The sequence below is a fragment of the Eleutherodactylus coqui genome, chromosome 4 (genome assembly GCF_035609145.1).
Source record: "Eleutherodactylus coqui strain aEleCoq1 chromosome 4, aEleCoq1.hap1, whole genome shotgun sequence".
Lineage (NCBI taxonomy): Eukaryota > Metazoa > Chordata > Amphibia > Anura > Eleutherodactylidae > Eleutherodactylus > Eleutherodactylus coqui.
Window position 1 is genome coordinate 277854702 of NC_089840.1, and position 17074 is coordinate 277871775.

A 17074-nucleotide genomic window follows, 5' to 3' on the forward strand; every position below is an offset into this window, starting at 1 on the left:
TAGTAATGAAATTGGGCGATATCATTGTACTAATGTAGGGTCTTAGTTAGGCTTCGGTATGAGGACAGTTCTAGAGTCAAGGATTATGTCTACCTGAATATTATGGTCATAAATGTCTTGTTAATGTAGGTATTAAAGGGGTTGTCCACCGCCCAAACTGATTTTTATCCCCATTAATGCCCTGTAGAGTAGAAGCATCACACACTACAGCTTTACACATAAAGCGATATTTTGCTCACCTTTTTATTCCTTTTCTTTCCCTTATAAAGCTAGCCTGAAGGATTTTTCAAAGATGGCGCTGCTGGGTAGTTCCCATGATGCACTGCTGCCTCTCTCTCCCCAGCTTGCGCGCTCCCGATGACACCGGTCACATGACTGGAGGACCGGCGTCATAATGGAGACGCACACTTCATTGCTTTGAATGGAGCCGGCAGCCGGCCGGCTCCATTCGAAGCAATGAGAGGCAGGGAGAGCAGTGCGATCTCCTGCTACTGCTGTGACAGCTGTAGCAGTAGATTCCTTCATCTCCCCGGAATGTCCAGTCTTCACTGGACACTGTCACATCATTGTCACATCATTGTCCCAGTGTCCAGTAATGAGGGGACATGCTGGGGAGATGAAGGAATCTCCTGCTACAGCTGTCACGGCAGTAGCAGGAGATCATGATCTCTAGCAGTACTTTCACTTTCTATTGAAAGTGAAAGCACCAAACATGCCTCCCCCCCCCCACACACACACACACGCCCCCCCCCCCCTCACAGTGCCCCCTCCACACTGCCCCACACACAGTCCCCCCCTCCACAGTGTCCCCCTCGAGTGTCCACCTCAAGTGTCCCCCTTGAGTGCCCCCCCACCGTCTCCCCCTTCACAGTGTCCACACACAATGCACCCCCAAAGTGCCCACACACAGTGCACCCCTCCACAATGCCATCTCTTCAGCAGTGTCCATTGTTGAGGTGGAGTTCTCCAACCACCCTGACTAGACATAGCGGCGATGATGTCTCCAGAGGGAAGCTTTTGCTTAAAGGGGTTTCTGAGTGTAGTCCTTAGTTAAGACATGTCAATATAATAAGCACATGGCTTTGGTTTTTGAGATGGATTACTGGGGCATCCCCACTTACCCGACCCCTACAGAAACCACAGTGAAAATATGTCCAAGCTGATTGGCAGTATGGTGTCTCTGAAAAAAAATCAGATCCCTCCACACATAGAGAAACATAGGAAACTGGTGGCATAAAAATCCTACCTGGTCCATCCAGTCGACCCTTATATTATTTCTCATTTAGGATAGATATCTGCTTAATTGATTTATTGTTGATTTTCCTACCACGGCTGCTGGAAGTTTGCTCCAAGCATCTACTACTCTTTCAGTAGAATACTATTTTCTGACATTGCTTCTGATTTCTCCCATCTAATCTCAGATTGTCCCCCTTGTTCTAGAGTGTAGCCTCCTTCCTCCTGAACCTTGTTTATACATTGGATACATCTTAGGGAAGAAGGATCTAGATCAGGATGTGATGTTGGCTTTCCAGGCTGAAACTGTACCTGAGTGAGCAGTAGACCCCATACTTGGTATTTTGACAAAATGAAGAAGTAGTTGGTTTGGCTAGTGAAGGGATTGGCTCAAAAGTGGGCAGATCCAGATAGCATGACATCAAAGTTTTATGGGACATTTTGGTTGCTGTGATTGAGGCATTAAGGGAATGTTTATCCATTTTGCTAAAGTCAATGAGGAGATCAGACTTTTGTTGAAAAGTAAAGACCAATGAAAAAAAGATCTGTGAAGTCAGGATGGGGTGGAGGTGGGGCTCTTTTGTAGTTTTGTTCAGTGTCTGCTGGTTTTTCATTTGAGCATCCTGTTATCCGTGGTCACAATTGATTCATTTTTTAGGAGAAAAAGTGCACCGTTGGTGTGTCGGGATGAGCCAAAAAGTGCTGAAAGCCACTTGGAGAGTGGTGAAATATGCAGATGACATCACTGTCTTTGTGGCCCCAAGATCTCACAAAACTCCTCAGCATCAAATGGCCAGAAGAATTGCCAGGCAGATCACCTACCAGGTCCCATCAGCTGCCCCTATGTGCTTTATTTCAGTCCATTAACCCCATTAAAAACAATAAAAAGGTTCCTTTTTTTACCTATTTATGCAAAAAACCAAACTCCTCACAGGATTTAGGTCCAGAAGTCTGGCCAGGGTCTTCCAGTTTACTCAACAGGGTTCCTGATACATTCAGTGAGGCTCCCTATACACATGCTGTCACAGCTCTGACTGAAAGAGCTTTTTGACACAAATATAGTGTAGTCATTGATATATAAAAATGTACATACTGCTTCAGGGTTAAAAAAAAAAATCTGTTGCTTTCTATGTTGTTCACAATGTGTTAAACATTTTGTCACCTTTATCGTATGGGTTGTGAGGATTGCGGTGACACCATTTATATATCTGAGAGGAACACTTTTATGAATTACAATTTTTACGGAAAAATGGTTTTACATATATTTTTTAATGTGCCGTTTTTAAAAATATATTTAATAGGGATTTTCCAGGAAAATACCATTAATGGATACCATCCTCACAATAGGCCATCTGGGGTCTACTACTCCAGATGCCAGACAATCAGCAAATCAGGTGCCCGCTGTCAGGGGTCGTACCGCAAGTACTTGACTCAGACACCTAAATAGTGGCCAAAACTTGTAACTGCAAGTGCTGCTCCAATTGATTTTAACGAGAGCTGCACCTGCAGTTAAAAGCGATATCCACTACACATATTGGAGTAGCAGCTTCAACTCTGACCCCATGTATTGCGGCAATGACATTGGGCGCTTTATTAGCTGGAATCCCAAGCAGCAGACTCCAGCCGATCAACTATTGATGATGGGGCCGGCTCAAGGTTTGTTTAAGCCCTTGAGTAATAGAGTCTCCATGTGTCGTTATACAGTGTGTCATGACACGTGTGGCAGCAAATCTGCAACGCTGCATGCATTCACCATATAATGGTAAATAACAGCTATATACAGGTGCTTTCCAGACCATATAAATGATTATAGTACCATTATATCCAGTGATAAGAAGTGTTGTCTTCTTTGACTGGAGTCGTTCAGATTCCCTTTTCTTCTGTATCCGACCCAGACTACAATGACAACTTCTCCCAGCAAGAATGTGTCTCTGAAGAATTTGACGCACAGACATCTTTGGCTCCTTGCTTTTCCAACACCCTCCCTACATTATCTACACCTTTTTGCAATCCCCCCTTACATAGTACCCAAGATAGTAATAATGCAACCTGTGATACTCCACACAGTATTACTGTTCCCATTTTTGTGCCCCACAGTATTACTGTTCCTATTTTGTAGGCTCCACCCAGTAAGTGCTGAGTTTAGCAACACTCACACAGTAAAAGTGCCCCCCACTTCGCAATAATGCCTCCTTTATGTCCCCATTCAGTAATAATACCCCCTTTTGTGGGGCATGACTTGGCAAGCAGGGAGACCGGACATGGATGGAAGAGCTCCGCCATCCATTCTGCAGAATCCTTTGCATCCTGCTTCTGCAGGGTTCTATACAGCCAGTTCTGTCCCTGCACTGCTCTCTCCTGACCTGAAGGATCAGTTTAAGACCTTTTTAGTGAAGAAGCCAGGCCGAGGCCTGGACATCCTGAGGCTAGATTTCTGGGTGCCTGAACCTGGAGGAATTCCCGGTAGGAGCCCTCCAGTTTACCGGGCTGGGACAGACCTGGGAGACTCTGAATTGCAACGGCTGTGGATGAGCTACTCTGGAAGCAGCAACCAGGTGAGAGGTGGCAAGATCTGGGAGCTCTGGCTGCTACTGGGAGTCCCACTATCATCCAGCCCTATCCTGGCCGCTGATGTGCCCGGGAGTAGCGGCGCTGTACTCCGCTGCACAGGGGAATTAAGAAGAAATCTGCAGCAGCTGGCACATTGCCAAGAGAGTGGGCAGCGAAAAGAGAGGCTCCCTGAGATTAAAGAGGGCCACGGGGCTGAGATATAGAAGCCACTTGAGCCAAGCAGTGAGTGCAGCAGAAGGGGAGAATTTGTGGCATAGCTGAGAGGGAGAATACGATAGCAGAGGCATCAGCCTAGAACAGCCCCTGGAGGGTTGGGGCTCTGCACAGGGGGAACACCCAGCCAGAGATCAGTGTAGTTCTTTTCTCCAGTGAACGCCATATGGTGGGATAGTGGTGGTCTGAAGGATATTACACAGTCTTTACGGGCCCCCCTTCTGGGTTGTTATTGAACTCTAATGGCTATATCTGCATATTATTTTCTCATGCTACTGTATCCTACGATACAAGCTCCCATTATCACCTACTAAATGCCTTAAACTTTGCCCACCCCCCTATATATGTATGATACATGGGTAGCTTAGGGAAGAAATCCTGAAGTCTAGCTAGACCACGCCTTGGTTGGACCTTTTCACTTACCAAGTACCAGAGCCAAGGGGAGGGCCACTAGGGACTCCAAAACTACAATACGGGCTACACTCCCAGAATTGTTTGCAACCCAATCAAAAGCTGAATCAAACACAGTGCCAGGCCCAGCCACATCTGAATCTTTATCTCCTCCACAACAAAATTCAGAACAATCATCCCCTGCTCTCATTACCCCTCCATTAGCTTTGCTTATACATCTGTTTTTAAGGAAACAGGTAATGGTCAAACCATAGAAAATACCCCAGCGCTCCAGGATATGAATACAGCAAGAAAAAACAGTAGGAAGGATTTACTTCACAGGGGTGTCTCCTGCCGAGACCACCCCTGATCCAGAAAGGCAGTTTAATCCCTTATAGGGATTACAGTGTCCAGATGGAATCCAGCATAGAATCCAATGATGCAGCAGAAAGATTGTATCCTCTATTATTAGCAACAGCAACGTGTTTCAGTCCCTTGGGGGCCTTTTTCAAGCATACAAAACAAACTTACAAAGAGATTATATATAGCATGAGAACTTACAGATCCCTACTTCCTGGTCTCGCGGCATAGAGGCATCATTTGATGACGCAGTCTACTCGTCGCGTGTCCCATGACCCGCAGCGTAGTCAGTGGAACGCAAACGAGCGTTCCAATGTAACGGAGTAACAGTATTCCTTCAGCATTTCATCCAACACTAAAAATAAATACATATAAATCATTTGCAGCATTTGAAGTATTTTGAAAACTCCATTAACCTGAAAGACGAGGAGGGGAGGAAAGAAAGGGTGTGTGTGTGTGTGTGGGGGGGGGGGGGGGGTGAGAAGCCGGGACATGTATGACACAGTCTGTTAAATGGTCCAATGAAGACTTTCAATGTACATTTATAAAAACATTAAAAACAAACATTTCATTAATACCACTGAACATATGAAATGAATATATATATATATATATATATATATATATATATATATATATATATATTGTGGGGAGATAGCTCGGTAGCGTGCAGGTTTCTTGATATTCAGAGACGGAACACCAGCGGATGCAGTCCAAAAGCAGGTGTGCCCTGTGTTTATTTTTATAACAGCAACATAAAAGTCCAACCTTAACTTCTGGCAAACAAATAATAGTCTATAATCCAGCTATTAGGCAAACAGACAATAGTCCAGAATCCAGCTATCAGGCCGTCCCGGCCTGATCAGGTCGCACTTAACCGGTGCGGTGCACAGCAGGGCTTCTGTCTCTAGCCGGTCACACAGGCTGCCCGGGTCCAGCAGCCATCTTAGCCCCCCTGTGTCCATGCACCTGCTATTTATGTGCACACTGGCTCAGCCTCAGCACCTGGGCTGACTGAGCTCGTCCACACCCTGGAGTGGAGGAGGTGGGATGGACAGCCCCACTACCAACCTGCCATCCATTCCAAAAAAAACAGGCCCAGATATCTTTAAAGAACAGATCTCCAGCAACTGCTTGCTGGAGACCACATTACGCTCCTGGTTTCTTATGTCTCTGAGAGCGAGACATGACCCTCCTCCAGTCCCCTTATGTATAGTACCAGTACCTAGGGGTGACGTAGCAACCGTCCACCACTACACCCCTCAGTACCTCACAATATATATATAGTAAAATCTTCATCAAAGTTCAAATGTCAAATGACCAGATGTTAGGGATTTAATGTGGATCTGCTCTGTCACCAATGGATGGAACAGACCGGCAGGGCAGGCAGCCGACTCTGGAAACCTGGATGGCATGGCCTGCTTCCATTCCTATTCTGGAAGCAGAAGATAGAAAGTCCCTGCCTATCAACAGCAGAGAATTCACCCTGACAAGGGAAGCCTTGCGTGTAAACCTAGGCACTGATTAACCCTGTCAAGACTGGTCTCCAGGAAGTTGGATAACACCACACCGTTTCCAGAACCAAGGAGTGAGCAAGTTCAGGACCCAGCTGAAAGTACTGAGCAAACGGAAGACCAAGCACCAACTGCAGACACAGGAACAACAGGAGCAGCTGCGACATGTGTATACATGAGTGGACTCATACAATAACACTGCAGCAGGGGTTGTCAGGTCTGAGGCCTCTATATAGTCGAAGAGATGACAAAGAATCTGCAGCTGGGTGGAAGAAGCAGAACCAAAAGGCAATTACAGATTCCGAGAACGACGCCCACGTCTGCCAGACCTAACACCAGAATTACTACTTGCTAAAAGGGGTTATGGTAAATTATTATTTCATCAGAACTTTTGATAAAGGGGGAAGAAATAATAAATAAGGGGAGCAGTTTCTTGGAGTTACAACTGTAGACAACTCTACTTGCGTCCTCCAATCTTTCCGCTCAGGGAGCACCATCCATCCATTCTTGTTGATCATTTCTCCTGGTGTTTCCATGAGAACATAACTCCCATCTTGTAATAGATCAGGTTTGACACGGGAGGCTAGTCTTAAAATTCATTCTCCTCCTGGTGGAACTTCTACATGTCTCTCACCTACATGGTATACTACATGCCTGTAACTAGAGGACCGGATCTGCTCCAACCCAACGGACAGAGAGGAACATTTGTACCATCTTAAAAGAACATTTATAAATCAGGGCTACCATCCCACCTCAATTGATGACCAAATCACCAGAGCCACCAGGATATCCAGAAATCAACTACTCCAATACAAGGAGAAGGAAAGAAACAATCGTGTGCCTCTAGTAGTGACCTACAATCCGCAACTAGAGATACTAAGGAAAACCGCAAGAAAACTCCACCATACCCTGCACAAGGATGACCGTCTGAAAACCATATTCCCGGACCCTCCGCTTCTGTGTTACAGGCAACCTCCTAACTTGAGGAACTTTATAATCAGGAGTGCATTACCCTCTGACACACAAAAAGGAACTTATCCCTGTAATGTAAGGAGCTGTAAGACCTGCTCACATATACTGACTGTGGACAGGATACGGATCCCCAAGACACAGCAGGACTATAAGATCCCAGGGACATTTACGTGTTCCTCGTCCAATGTTGTGTACCTGATCATGTGCAGTAAATGTACTGTTGGGGGTCTTTATGTTGGGGAGACAGGACAGAAACTGAAAGCCAGGATGAGATCTCATCGCCATACAATTGAACACAGAAAAAGAGAATTACCTGTGGCCGAACACTTCTCTAACCATGGACATGACATAGGAGATATGAGAGTTTTGATATTGAAGGGTGGTTTCAAGTCACAAAACCACAGAAGAATTTGGGAATATAAATTGATAACAACCTTTGACACGCTGAATACTGGGTTAAATTATTCCCCAGGATTTATGCGTGAATGGGAAGTGTGAGATATTTATTGCACAGATAAGACCCCCATCAACAGTAATTCAGGGACCATAAACTTTCACTCCCTTATCAGTGCTTAGCTAAAAATATTTGTGTATCTCTTGTAGAAAGTCAAGCCTGATGACCTTCCCCCCTCCAACAGTAATTTAGGGACCATAAAACTTTCACTCTGCTATCAGTGCCTAGACAAAAAAGTTTGTTTGCTGTTGCAGAATTCCTTTTAAGTGCGAACCAATCACATCCATATCTGTGCCTTGTCATAAGTATGTATGTTATAAGTGTGTATAAATATGCATGCCTCTTCAGATCCAATCCATTAGCCTGAAGAAGTACCCCTGCGTTGGTACGAAAGCTCGCTATTATTACATCATGTATTTTTGTTAGCCATTAAAAGGTATCATATCTACAAGACTACGTCGTTTCTCTTACTGAGAACAATCACATAGAGGACAAAGTGTTACACAGCTCTCTAATGTCAGCGGGTATACTCTCCTGCTCCACAGGGGTGCTCCACACCCTTCCAAGGAACTTCTGGAAAGCACAGTAGACTTTAGAACAATTAAATAATAATAATAATAATCTTTATTTGTATAGCGCCAACTTATTCCGCAGCATTCAGGCATGGATAAATGCAAAACAATACAACAATTACAATGCGAGAATACATTGGGTTAGACCCAAATGGGTTGAGGGTGGTACAGGAGGTGCAGGAGTTGGGGAACACAGGCAATAGGAAATTACATGTACAGATCATTTATTAGAAAGCAAACAGGGTGGGGCACCACAGGGAGGGGCGAGGGACTAGGTCAGGAGATTTGGTATGCTTCCCTGAAAAGGTGCGTTTTTAAGGCACGTCTGAAATTTCGTGCATCTGGAATTGTCCGGATGCCTTGGGGTAGAGCATTCCAGAGGATGGGTGCTGCTCTGGTGAAGTCCTGTAGGCGAGCATGTGAGGTTCGTATCACAGGGGTGTTTAGTCTGAGTGTGTTAGCCAATCGGAGTGAGCGGGCTGGGTGGTGTACTGACAGTAGGGAGGCGATGTATGGTGGTGCAGCGCCATGCAGAGCTTTGTGAGTGAGGTTGAGGAGTTTAAATTTAGTTCTGCAGTGGATGGGCAGCCAATGCAGCGACTGGCATAATGCAGAGGCATCTGAGTAACAGCTGGATAGAAAAATGAGTCTAGCTGCTGCATTTATTATGGATTGGAGTGGAGCGAGTCTAGTGCGGGGGAGGCCGATGAGTAGAGAGTTGCAGTAGTCAAGCCGGGATGGATGAGGGCAACCACGAGTGTCTTTAGCGTGTCCGTGGTTAGAAACGGACGTATTTTAGCAATATTTCTGAGACGAATGTGGCATGTTTGGGCCAGAGATTGGATATGGGGGGCAAAGGAGAGGTCAGAGTCCAGTGTGACCCCAAGGCATCGGGCATGCTGTCTGTGGGTTATGATGGTGCCAGACACTGGAATGGAGATGTTGAGGGGAGGTTGGTTAGAAGGTGGAAAGACAAGGAGGTCAGTTTTAGAGAGGTTTAGTTTGAGAAAAAGGGAGGACATCGTGTTAGAGACAACGGACAGACAGTCGGTGATATTTTGGAGGAATGGTCCAGAGATCTCACGAGAAGAGGTGTATAGTTTGGTGCCATCAGCGTAGAGATGGTATTGGAGGCCATATATGTGGATGGTTTGTCCAATTGGGGCAGTATAGATAGAGAAGAGAAGGGGACCAAGGACCGAGCCCTGGGGTACCCCAACAGCGAGAGGAAGTGGAGCAGAGATAGAACCAGCAAAGGAAACACTGAAAGAGCCATCAGAGGTAGGAGGAGAAGCAGGAGAGAGCAGTGTCCTTTAGACCAATGGAGTGGAGCATAGTGAGAAGGAGGTCATGGTCGACAGTCTCAAATGCAGCAGACAGGTCAAGGATTAGTAGGGAGTAATCACCTCTCGACTTTGCCGTTATCACGTCATTTGTTACTTTTGTAAGGGCAGTTTCGGTCGAGTGTAGAGAGCGGAAACCAGACTGGAGGGGGGCGAGGAGCGAGTTATCAGAGAGAAAGCGAGTAAGGCAGGAGTAGTACCAAGTATCACCGCGGTTAGCAGAGTCCTCAGGGCAAACCAGAGCTCTCATTTTCATAGGATATACACTGTGATCCTCCAGATCTGGTACGGTTATGATCACTGGTAAGCTTCTATCCACAGGACATGACACTGAGTTCAAACCCCACAATTTCATTAGCCCGGTAGACAGAAGAAGAATGCTCCGTAAATACTTCTGGTAGAAAGAACGATAAATAATGGTAACATGCGACCCTGTGTCAAACAGAGCGGGGGTGGGGGAGGGGTACGGTGTCCATTTCCAGTGATTTTAACAAGAGACCTAGAGCTGACAACATTGTCCCTGGGCTTTGGCCGACTTGTTCTTTTCTTAAATCTTCGGTTCCGTACAGAAAATACACTACTATGCATTGCTTTGTCCCCATCCTCCTGACCGTTTCCACCGTGAGACAGGACAGAGAGCTTTAGGTTGTTTTGGTTCTGAAGGCCCATTTTGATCACTTTTATTTGAACTAGCAGGAGAGTCTTCCTTGCGAAAACCTGTCACTGGTTTGGGCGCACAAAACTGAATATCAGCCTCGTGCTTCTTCACCAACCTTATTAACTCATGCAAAAAACGTTGAAAACTGGAGGCAGAGGAGGATGAGGTAGTGATCCTCTCACTAACCGATCAGTCCTCACAGCATCCACAGCTGAATGAGGCACGAGACGTGATAGAAGAACCTGGAACCGATTAATGATAATGGACATTCTCCCTTCTTTCTGATGAGTCCTCCTAATATCAGCAACCAGCTGTTCAAGATCACCATATGGCTCCGAATGGTCAGACAATACTTGTATGTAGTAGTCCTTTGCACTTACTCCTTCGGGAGCGTCTCTGTACAAGCGAATTAACTCTGCAGCCGGAGTCTGCAGGCTCTCACTAATCCGCCGTCTCTTACCCTCCTCGGTGCAGGACCATTCTCTCAAGCACCACCGTGCGCTTTCTTTCCAGATCTCAAAGCTTTCTTCTCCTCGTGGTACCAGTACCAGGGCATACTCTTAGCTTCTTGTAATGTGTGACCTGCAAACCCTGAGTAAAATTTCAGTCCACTTGGTTAACCCCTTCCCGCTATAGGACATACAGTTACACCCTGCGGGGTCGGGTATGTAGAAAGAGAGATCACAGGGCTATCCCTCTTCATACAGCATGGGTATCAGCTGTTTATTATAGCCGACACCCTGCGGCAATCAGATCAACAGCATGTAAAAGCTGAGGGAGGTAACAGTCCAACCGCCGGACTCCAGGCATCAATGTATAAACTAATCCAAACACAGGAACACGGCCGCACGGGGGAATCAATCGTCTTACCAATAGCTTTCCATAAAAGGGAATCAAATCTTTATTGCAGTCCAATCAAACATGTGACATATCTGTGGTCTATATCAGGCATATACCACACAGAGACATGTCCCCATTAAATAGTGAACATCAAATACAGACACACCCACCAAGAATTACAATTAAAAACTCCGGGGTCCGCTGTATATCGTATACCGGCACCGTCTGTAAAAACGGCATAGACTTGTACATTACACACTCGGCTCCGCTCCTCCGTCTCACACACACTCGGCTCCGCTCCTCCATCTCACACACTCGGCTCTGCTCCTCCGTCTTGCAGAAACTCAGCTCTGCTCCTCCGTCTCACACACACTCGGCTCTGCTCCATACAGTCACTGAATACATCCTCACACAGCAGAGTCCTGCATCCACTGAGCAGAGAGACCTGGTCATGTGACCCCTTGTCTCCTCCCACACACTGATCACATGATGGTGACATCATCACAGGTCCTGTAAGCACAGAACAACCACGTGGCTCCTGTCCGACTGCAGCTGGAGGTATGTGGGGTCACAGCTTCCCCTTGTAGAGACCCCGGGAAGGGGCAGGAGATTAGCGGCCATGTAACGCTCCTCTGGGGAGTCTGGGATGTACATAGGAGATGGTACAAGGCCTCTGCAGCACCCCCTATTGGCAGGCCCGTAACATGACTTGGAATAGAAGCCTCCGGAAGGCAGAGAACATCTCCAGCTACAATCAGGATTATTCGGCCTCCACTACAAATTCGCTTTCTACAATCCGTACAAAATCCCCCCAGAAGAATATAAATAAGTGACACAACTGATAGAACGAGCGCTTTCCCCAAATCCCCACAAAATGACCCTTTTTCTGCCTCCTGCGGCCCCAGAATCCCCCATGAGGTCTTTAGTCCTGGGAGCCCCTTCTGCTGAGCGGCTGCAGATGGACAGCAGCTTCTGCTGGCGCTCCGGAAGAGTCTTACCCCGTTCCTCGCGGCCGCGGGCTCACTGATGCTCTGGGGTTTGGGAGGTGCAGCCGCCGTCTCGTCGCTCCAGAATCTTCTGTCTTCTGAAACCAGTTGAAAATCCACCCCAAATTGTTGCCCCTCTGGTCTAATATGAGCCGTATCACTTAGAGTTTAAGAAAGGAGCATTGCTACAAACACAACCCTTTGAAGTACGTCGGGGGAGGGTACAGCGATGGGGTCCAATGTAACCCCCCATATGTAATGTATCTATGTTGCCTTTTGAAGAACAATTCATTTATGTCTGTTTTACAAACTTGCTGAAGTATGGGGTAAGTTTATTGATATGTTTTGTATAAGGCCTCCTTCCCACGGACGGATTTCCGCCGCGTAATTCGCGGCGGAAATCCGCTGCGTTGCGCGCAGCTATTAGGTTCTATTGAACCTAATAGCTCAGGGCTCGCGGTGCGGAATTCCGCACCGTGAAATCACCCGACCTCACCCGCAGCATGCTCTATTTGCCGCAGGTGTACGCGCGGATGGCTTCCATTGCAGTCAATGGAAGCCGTCCGTTCACGCTATCTCCCACTGTAGCACAGCGGAAGATAGCATGAAAACGCTTCCCCGCCTACCGCCGCCGCGTCATATGGGAGCGAGGACGCCGGATCCGCAGGTAAGTTTGGGGGTCTCTGAGGGGCGCCGTGACGGGCTCCGCCGTGGGCGCCGTGGGCAGCCGGCCTAAGACAGGGTCCTCTATAGTCATTTGTTGATGATACTAATTCTGTGAGGAGAGGTTGAAATTTACTATTGTTTATAAACAGGAATCGGTGAGATTTTTGGACACGCGAGTCATCAAGGTGTCGTCGCAACATTCTCTACTTGGTATATATACCAATTATTGCGTTAATTTGGTGTTTATCTGGTGTTCACGCGGAAAATCTTATGAAGCCGTGGTTACTTTAGAGATACCGGGAAAAAATATGTTCACCATTTTGCATAGTCCTCTGCGTTACCCAGGAAACACCACGTGGAGGTAACCATGCGACGTTTCCTTTATATGAAATGACATCAGGAAGTGAGAGAATTAGATTACGTACATAAAATTTGGACGCCAATTCTTTTGCCCTTCGAATTGAATAATCGAGTTGGGACCCATTAACTTTTCCTATTTATGACATAATCAATGTTCGTGCCAAATTTCAAGTTTCTATTACACCAAAAAATGAGAGAATTAGTTACCGTATGTAAAATTTGGACACTAGTTAGAGATGAGCGAACGTACTCGTTACGAGTACTTAAGCACCCGAGCACCGCCATTTTCGAGTACAGCAGTACTCGCGCGTAAAGATTCGGGGGTCGCCGTGGCGGCACGGGGGGTAGCAGTGGGGAGTGGGGGGGAGAGGGAGAGAGAGAGGGCTCCCCCCTGTTCCCCGCTGCTACCCCCCGCACCGCCGCTCCTCTCCCCGCCCCCCAGCGCCCCCCGAATCTTTACGCCCGAGTACTGAAGTACTCGAAAATGGCGGTACTCGGGTGCGTAAGTACTCATTACGAGTACGTTCGCTCATCTCTAACGCTAGTTCATTTGCGCTAGAATTAAATAATCGAGTTCGGACCCATTAACGTTTCCTATTTATGACATAATCAATGCTCGTGCCAAATTTCAAGTTTTTATGACATCGTGAAGCGAGACAATTACATTCCGTACGTAAAATGTGGACGCTAATTCTTTTGCGCATAGAATTGGATAATCGATTTGGGACCCATTAGCTTTTCCTATGTATGACATAATAATCAATGCCCGTGCTAAATTTCAGGTGAGAGAATTAGATTATGTACGTAAAATTTGGACGCTAATTCTTTTGCGCATAGAATTGAATAGTCAAGTTGGGACCCATTAACGTTTCCTATTTATGACATAATCAATGTTCATGCCAAATTTCAAGTTTCTATGACATCGGGAAGTGAGAAAATTAGATTCCCTACATAAAATTTGGACGCTAGTTCTTTTGCACTAGAATTGAATAATCGAGTTGGGACCCATTAGATTTTCCTATTTATGACATAATCAATGCTCGTGCCAAATTTCACGTTTCTATGACAATGGGAAGTGAGAGAATTAGATTCCATACGTAAAATTTAGACGCTAATTCTTTTGTGCTTAGAATTGAATAATCGAGTTGGGACCCATTAATTTTTCCTATTTATGTCATATTTAATGCCCGTGCCAAATTTCAAGCTTCTATTACACCAAGAAGTGAGAGAATTAGATTCCGTACGTAAAATGTGGATGCTAATTGTTTTGCGCTTAGAATTGAATAATCGAGTTGGGATCCATTAACTTTTCCTATCTATGACATAATCAATGCCTGTTCCAAATTTCACGTTTCTATGACACCGGAAAGTGAGAGAATTGCATTCCGTACGTAAAATTTGGACGCTAATTCTTTTGCGCTTAGAATTGAATAATCGACTTGGGACCTATTAACTTTTCCTATTTATGACATATTCAATGCTCGTGCCAAATTTTACGTTTCTATGACATTGGGAAGTGAGAGATTTAGATTATGTACGTACAATTTCGACGCTTATTCTTTTGCACTAGAATTAAATAATTGAGTTGGGACCCATAAACCTTTCCTATTTATGACATGATCAATGCTCGTGCCAAATTTCATGTTTCTACGTCATCGGGAAGTGAGAGATTCCGTACGTAAAATTTGGACGCTAGTTCTTTTGTGCTTAGAATTGAATAATCAAGTTAGGACCCATTAACGTTTCCTATTTATGACATAATCAATGCTCATGCCAAATTTTAAGTTTCTACGACATTGGGAAGTGAGAGAATTAGATTCCGTACGTAAAATTTGGACGCTAGTTCTTTTGCGCTAGATTTAAATAATCTAGTTGGGACCCATTTACTTTTCCTATTTTGGACATAATCTATGCTCGCACCAAATTTCATGTTTCTACGACATCGGGGAAGTTGGAGAATTAGTGGTGAGTCAGTCAATCAGTGAGTGAGTCAGTGAGGGCTTTTGTCTTTATATATATATATATATATATACATACACACTTTTTAAGCTAAACTGGTCTGTATTGAGGAATGGCAAAACCATTACCTACTCTTCTTCACTCCCTTTCCTTACATCAGCTAGCTCCACCCTTTGTAATCTTGCTCTCTGTTAGAACAAAACATGCTTCAAGTATGAGTGCTCCAACAGTACACATATAATAAATAACACACGGGCCCTTCACACTCACACACACAAAAAGTCACAAAAATAACAGACTCACATTATTAATGGTCAGAATCGACAAGTATTACATTCTATGCAGCGATCACGAAGCAATCACGGATGAAAGTTCATAAGTAAATAAGGTTTTCTCACTTTTTTTTATAGAGCTCCTTAATCTGTCTGTTTCACAATGCAGAAAAGCCTGAGATTCCATAGACTTCTAGAGGAGCCAGCTGGCAAAGGGAGGTGGAGGGATTTTAGCAGTGGTAATCACAGCAAAACAATGACAGGTCCTCCAGTGAGGCATTTCATTTAATTTACATTGTTCTGGCGGTCGAGGGATTTCGGGGCTGCGATGTCAGGGCACTGCAAGATGCTGCAGCCAGCCGTGTAAAATCATGAAAAATACCCGCGGCTCTTCTTTGCTCATGAGATTTTAAGCTCCGATAGTAGCGGTTTTTAACATGGCTATCGAAGCGCTAAAATCTCGTTTTTCTGAAGGAGGCCTTAGGCTAACTTCACATGGATGAGTGCAATATCGGGCTGTGAATCATGGCCCAATATCACACTCACCAATATGTGATTTCCCCGTGGATGTGAGGTGTTTTTATGTCAAAACTGCCTCACATCACTTCAGGAAAGTAGTGATCCACCATCACGCCTGACACCTGTGGCAGAGGACCACAACGTTTCTCCCATTGTCTTCAATAAGAGACAACATATGGCACTCACATGCCCCTAGCACAGGTGCAATGCTGCCATAGTCCCATTGAAAACAATGCGTGTAGCGAGAGCATGCCCAAAGATCAAACGTGCCGCAATTTTTTACCTCACATTGGCATGTAAAATGCACATTGCCAAGCATAATATGGCGCTATATTGGGCTGTGTGAATGTAGCCTTATTCATAGCAGTCATATAGAGCTTTGGGGTGGTTTACATTGTCTCGTCTTCTTCCCATTCAGGATCCTCGGCTGATATCTTCTATATCAGATAATATTCCTGATTGACCCGACAAGGATGGAGAGGAACCGGGACAAGATGGCGGAGAGTATATTCACCCTCACCCTAGAGATACTCTTCCAGCTTACAGGAGAGGTGAGAGATTCTGGGGATGACGTCACGTTCCATCATTCTTATCTCTGTCAGTCTCTGGTCACATCTATGGCAGAGGATTTACTGCCAATTCATCATAAATGCCAGGAAAATAATAGAGCCGGTTGTTCTGGTAGAATGATGGAAACCCAACAGATCTACTATAAGGCAATTGGAGGTTGTTGGGGGTCATTATTGTCCGTCATCTAACAGAACCAAAACTCTGATCATTTCATTCTTCTGCTCCTGTGACTGAGTAGAACAACGGAGATGATGAACACAGATGTGAGGAGAATCTTACTAATTGTTGTACATAACTGGAGACATGAAGGACTCTGGGAATGTCTGCAGGGATATTTATGGATGTGTCTCCCCATAAACAGGATTACACGGTAGTGAAGAAGACTTCTAGTGATGGCTGTCAGGCCCCGGTGTCTGATGGATGGGGAAGACCCCTGAGCCCAATCACAAGGCCTCCACCTCACCCCCTGATACTGGAGGAGATCAATGAGCAGAAGATCCTAGAACTCACCAACAAGATGATTGAGCTGCTGACTGGAGAGGTGATACTGCTGGGAATGCTGGGACATTATACAGTAACGCTATGGCGGTATAACGTGTCTGGGTGATGATGGTATCATTGT

General features: G+C 45.6%; 1 protein-coding gene across 1 annotated transcript in view; it reads left to right on the top strand.

Moving 5' to 3' along the window:
- Positions 1–17074, top strand: part of LOC136626720 (zinc finger protein Xfin-like) — an 89628-nt gene that overhangs the window by 24585 nt on the left and 47969 nt on the right. Inside the window, 3 exon segments of the mRNA XM_066601727.1 lie at positions 3553–3788; positions 16323–16433; positions 16814–16993. Coding sequence (XP_066457824.1) covers positions 3553–3788; positions 16323–16433; positions 16814–16993 — 527 coding nt within the window.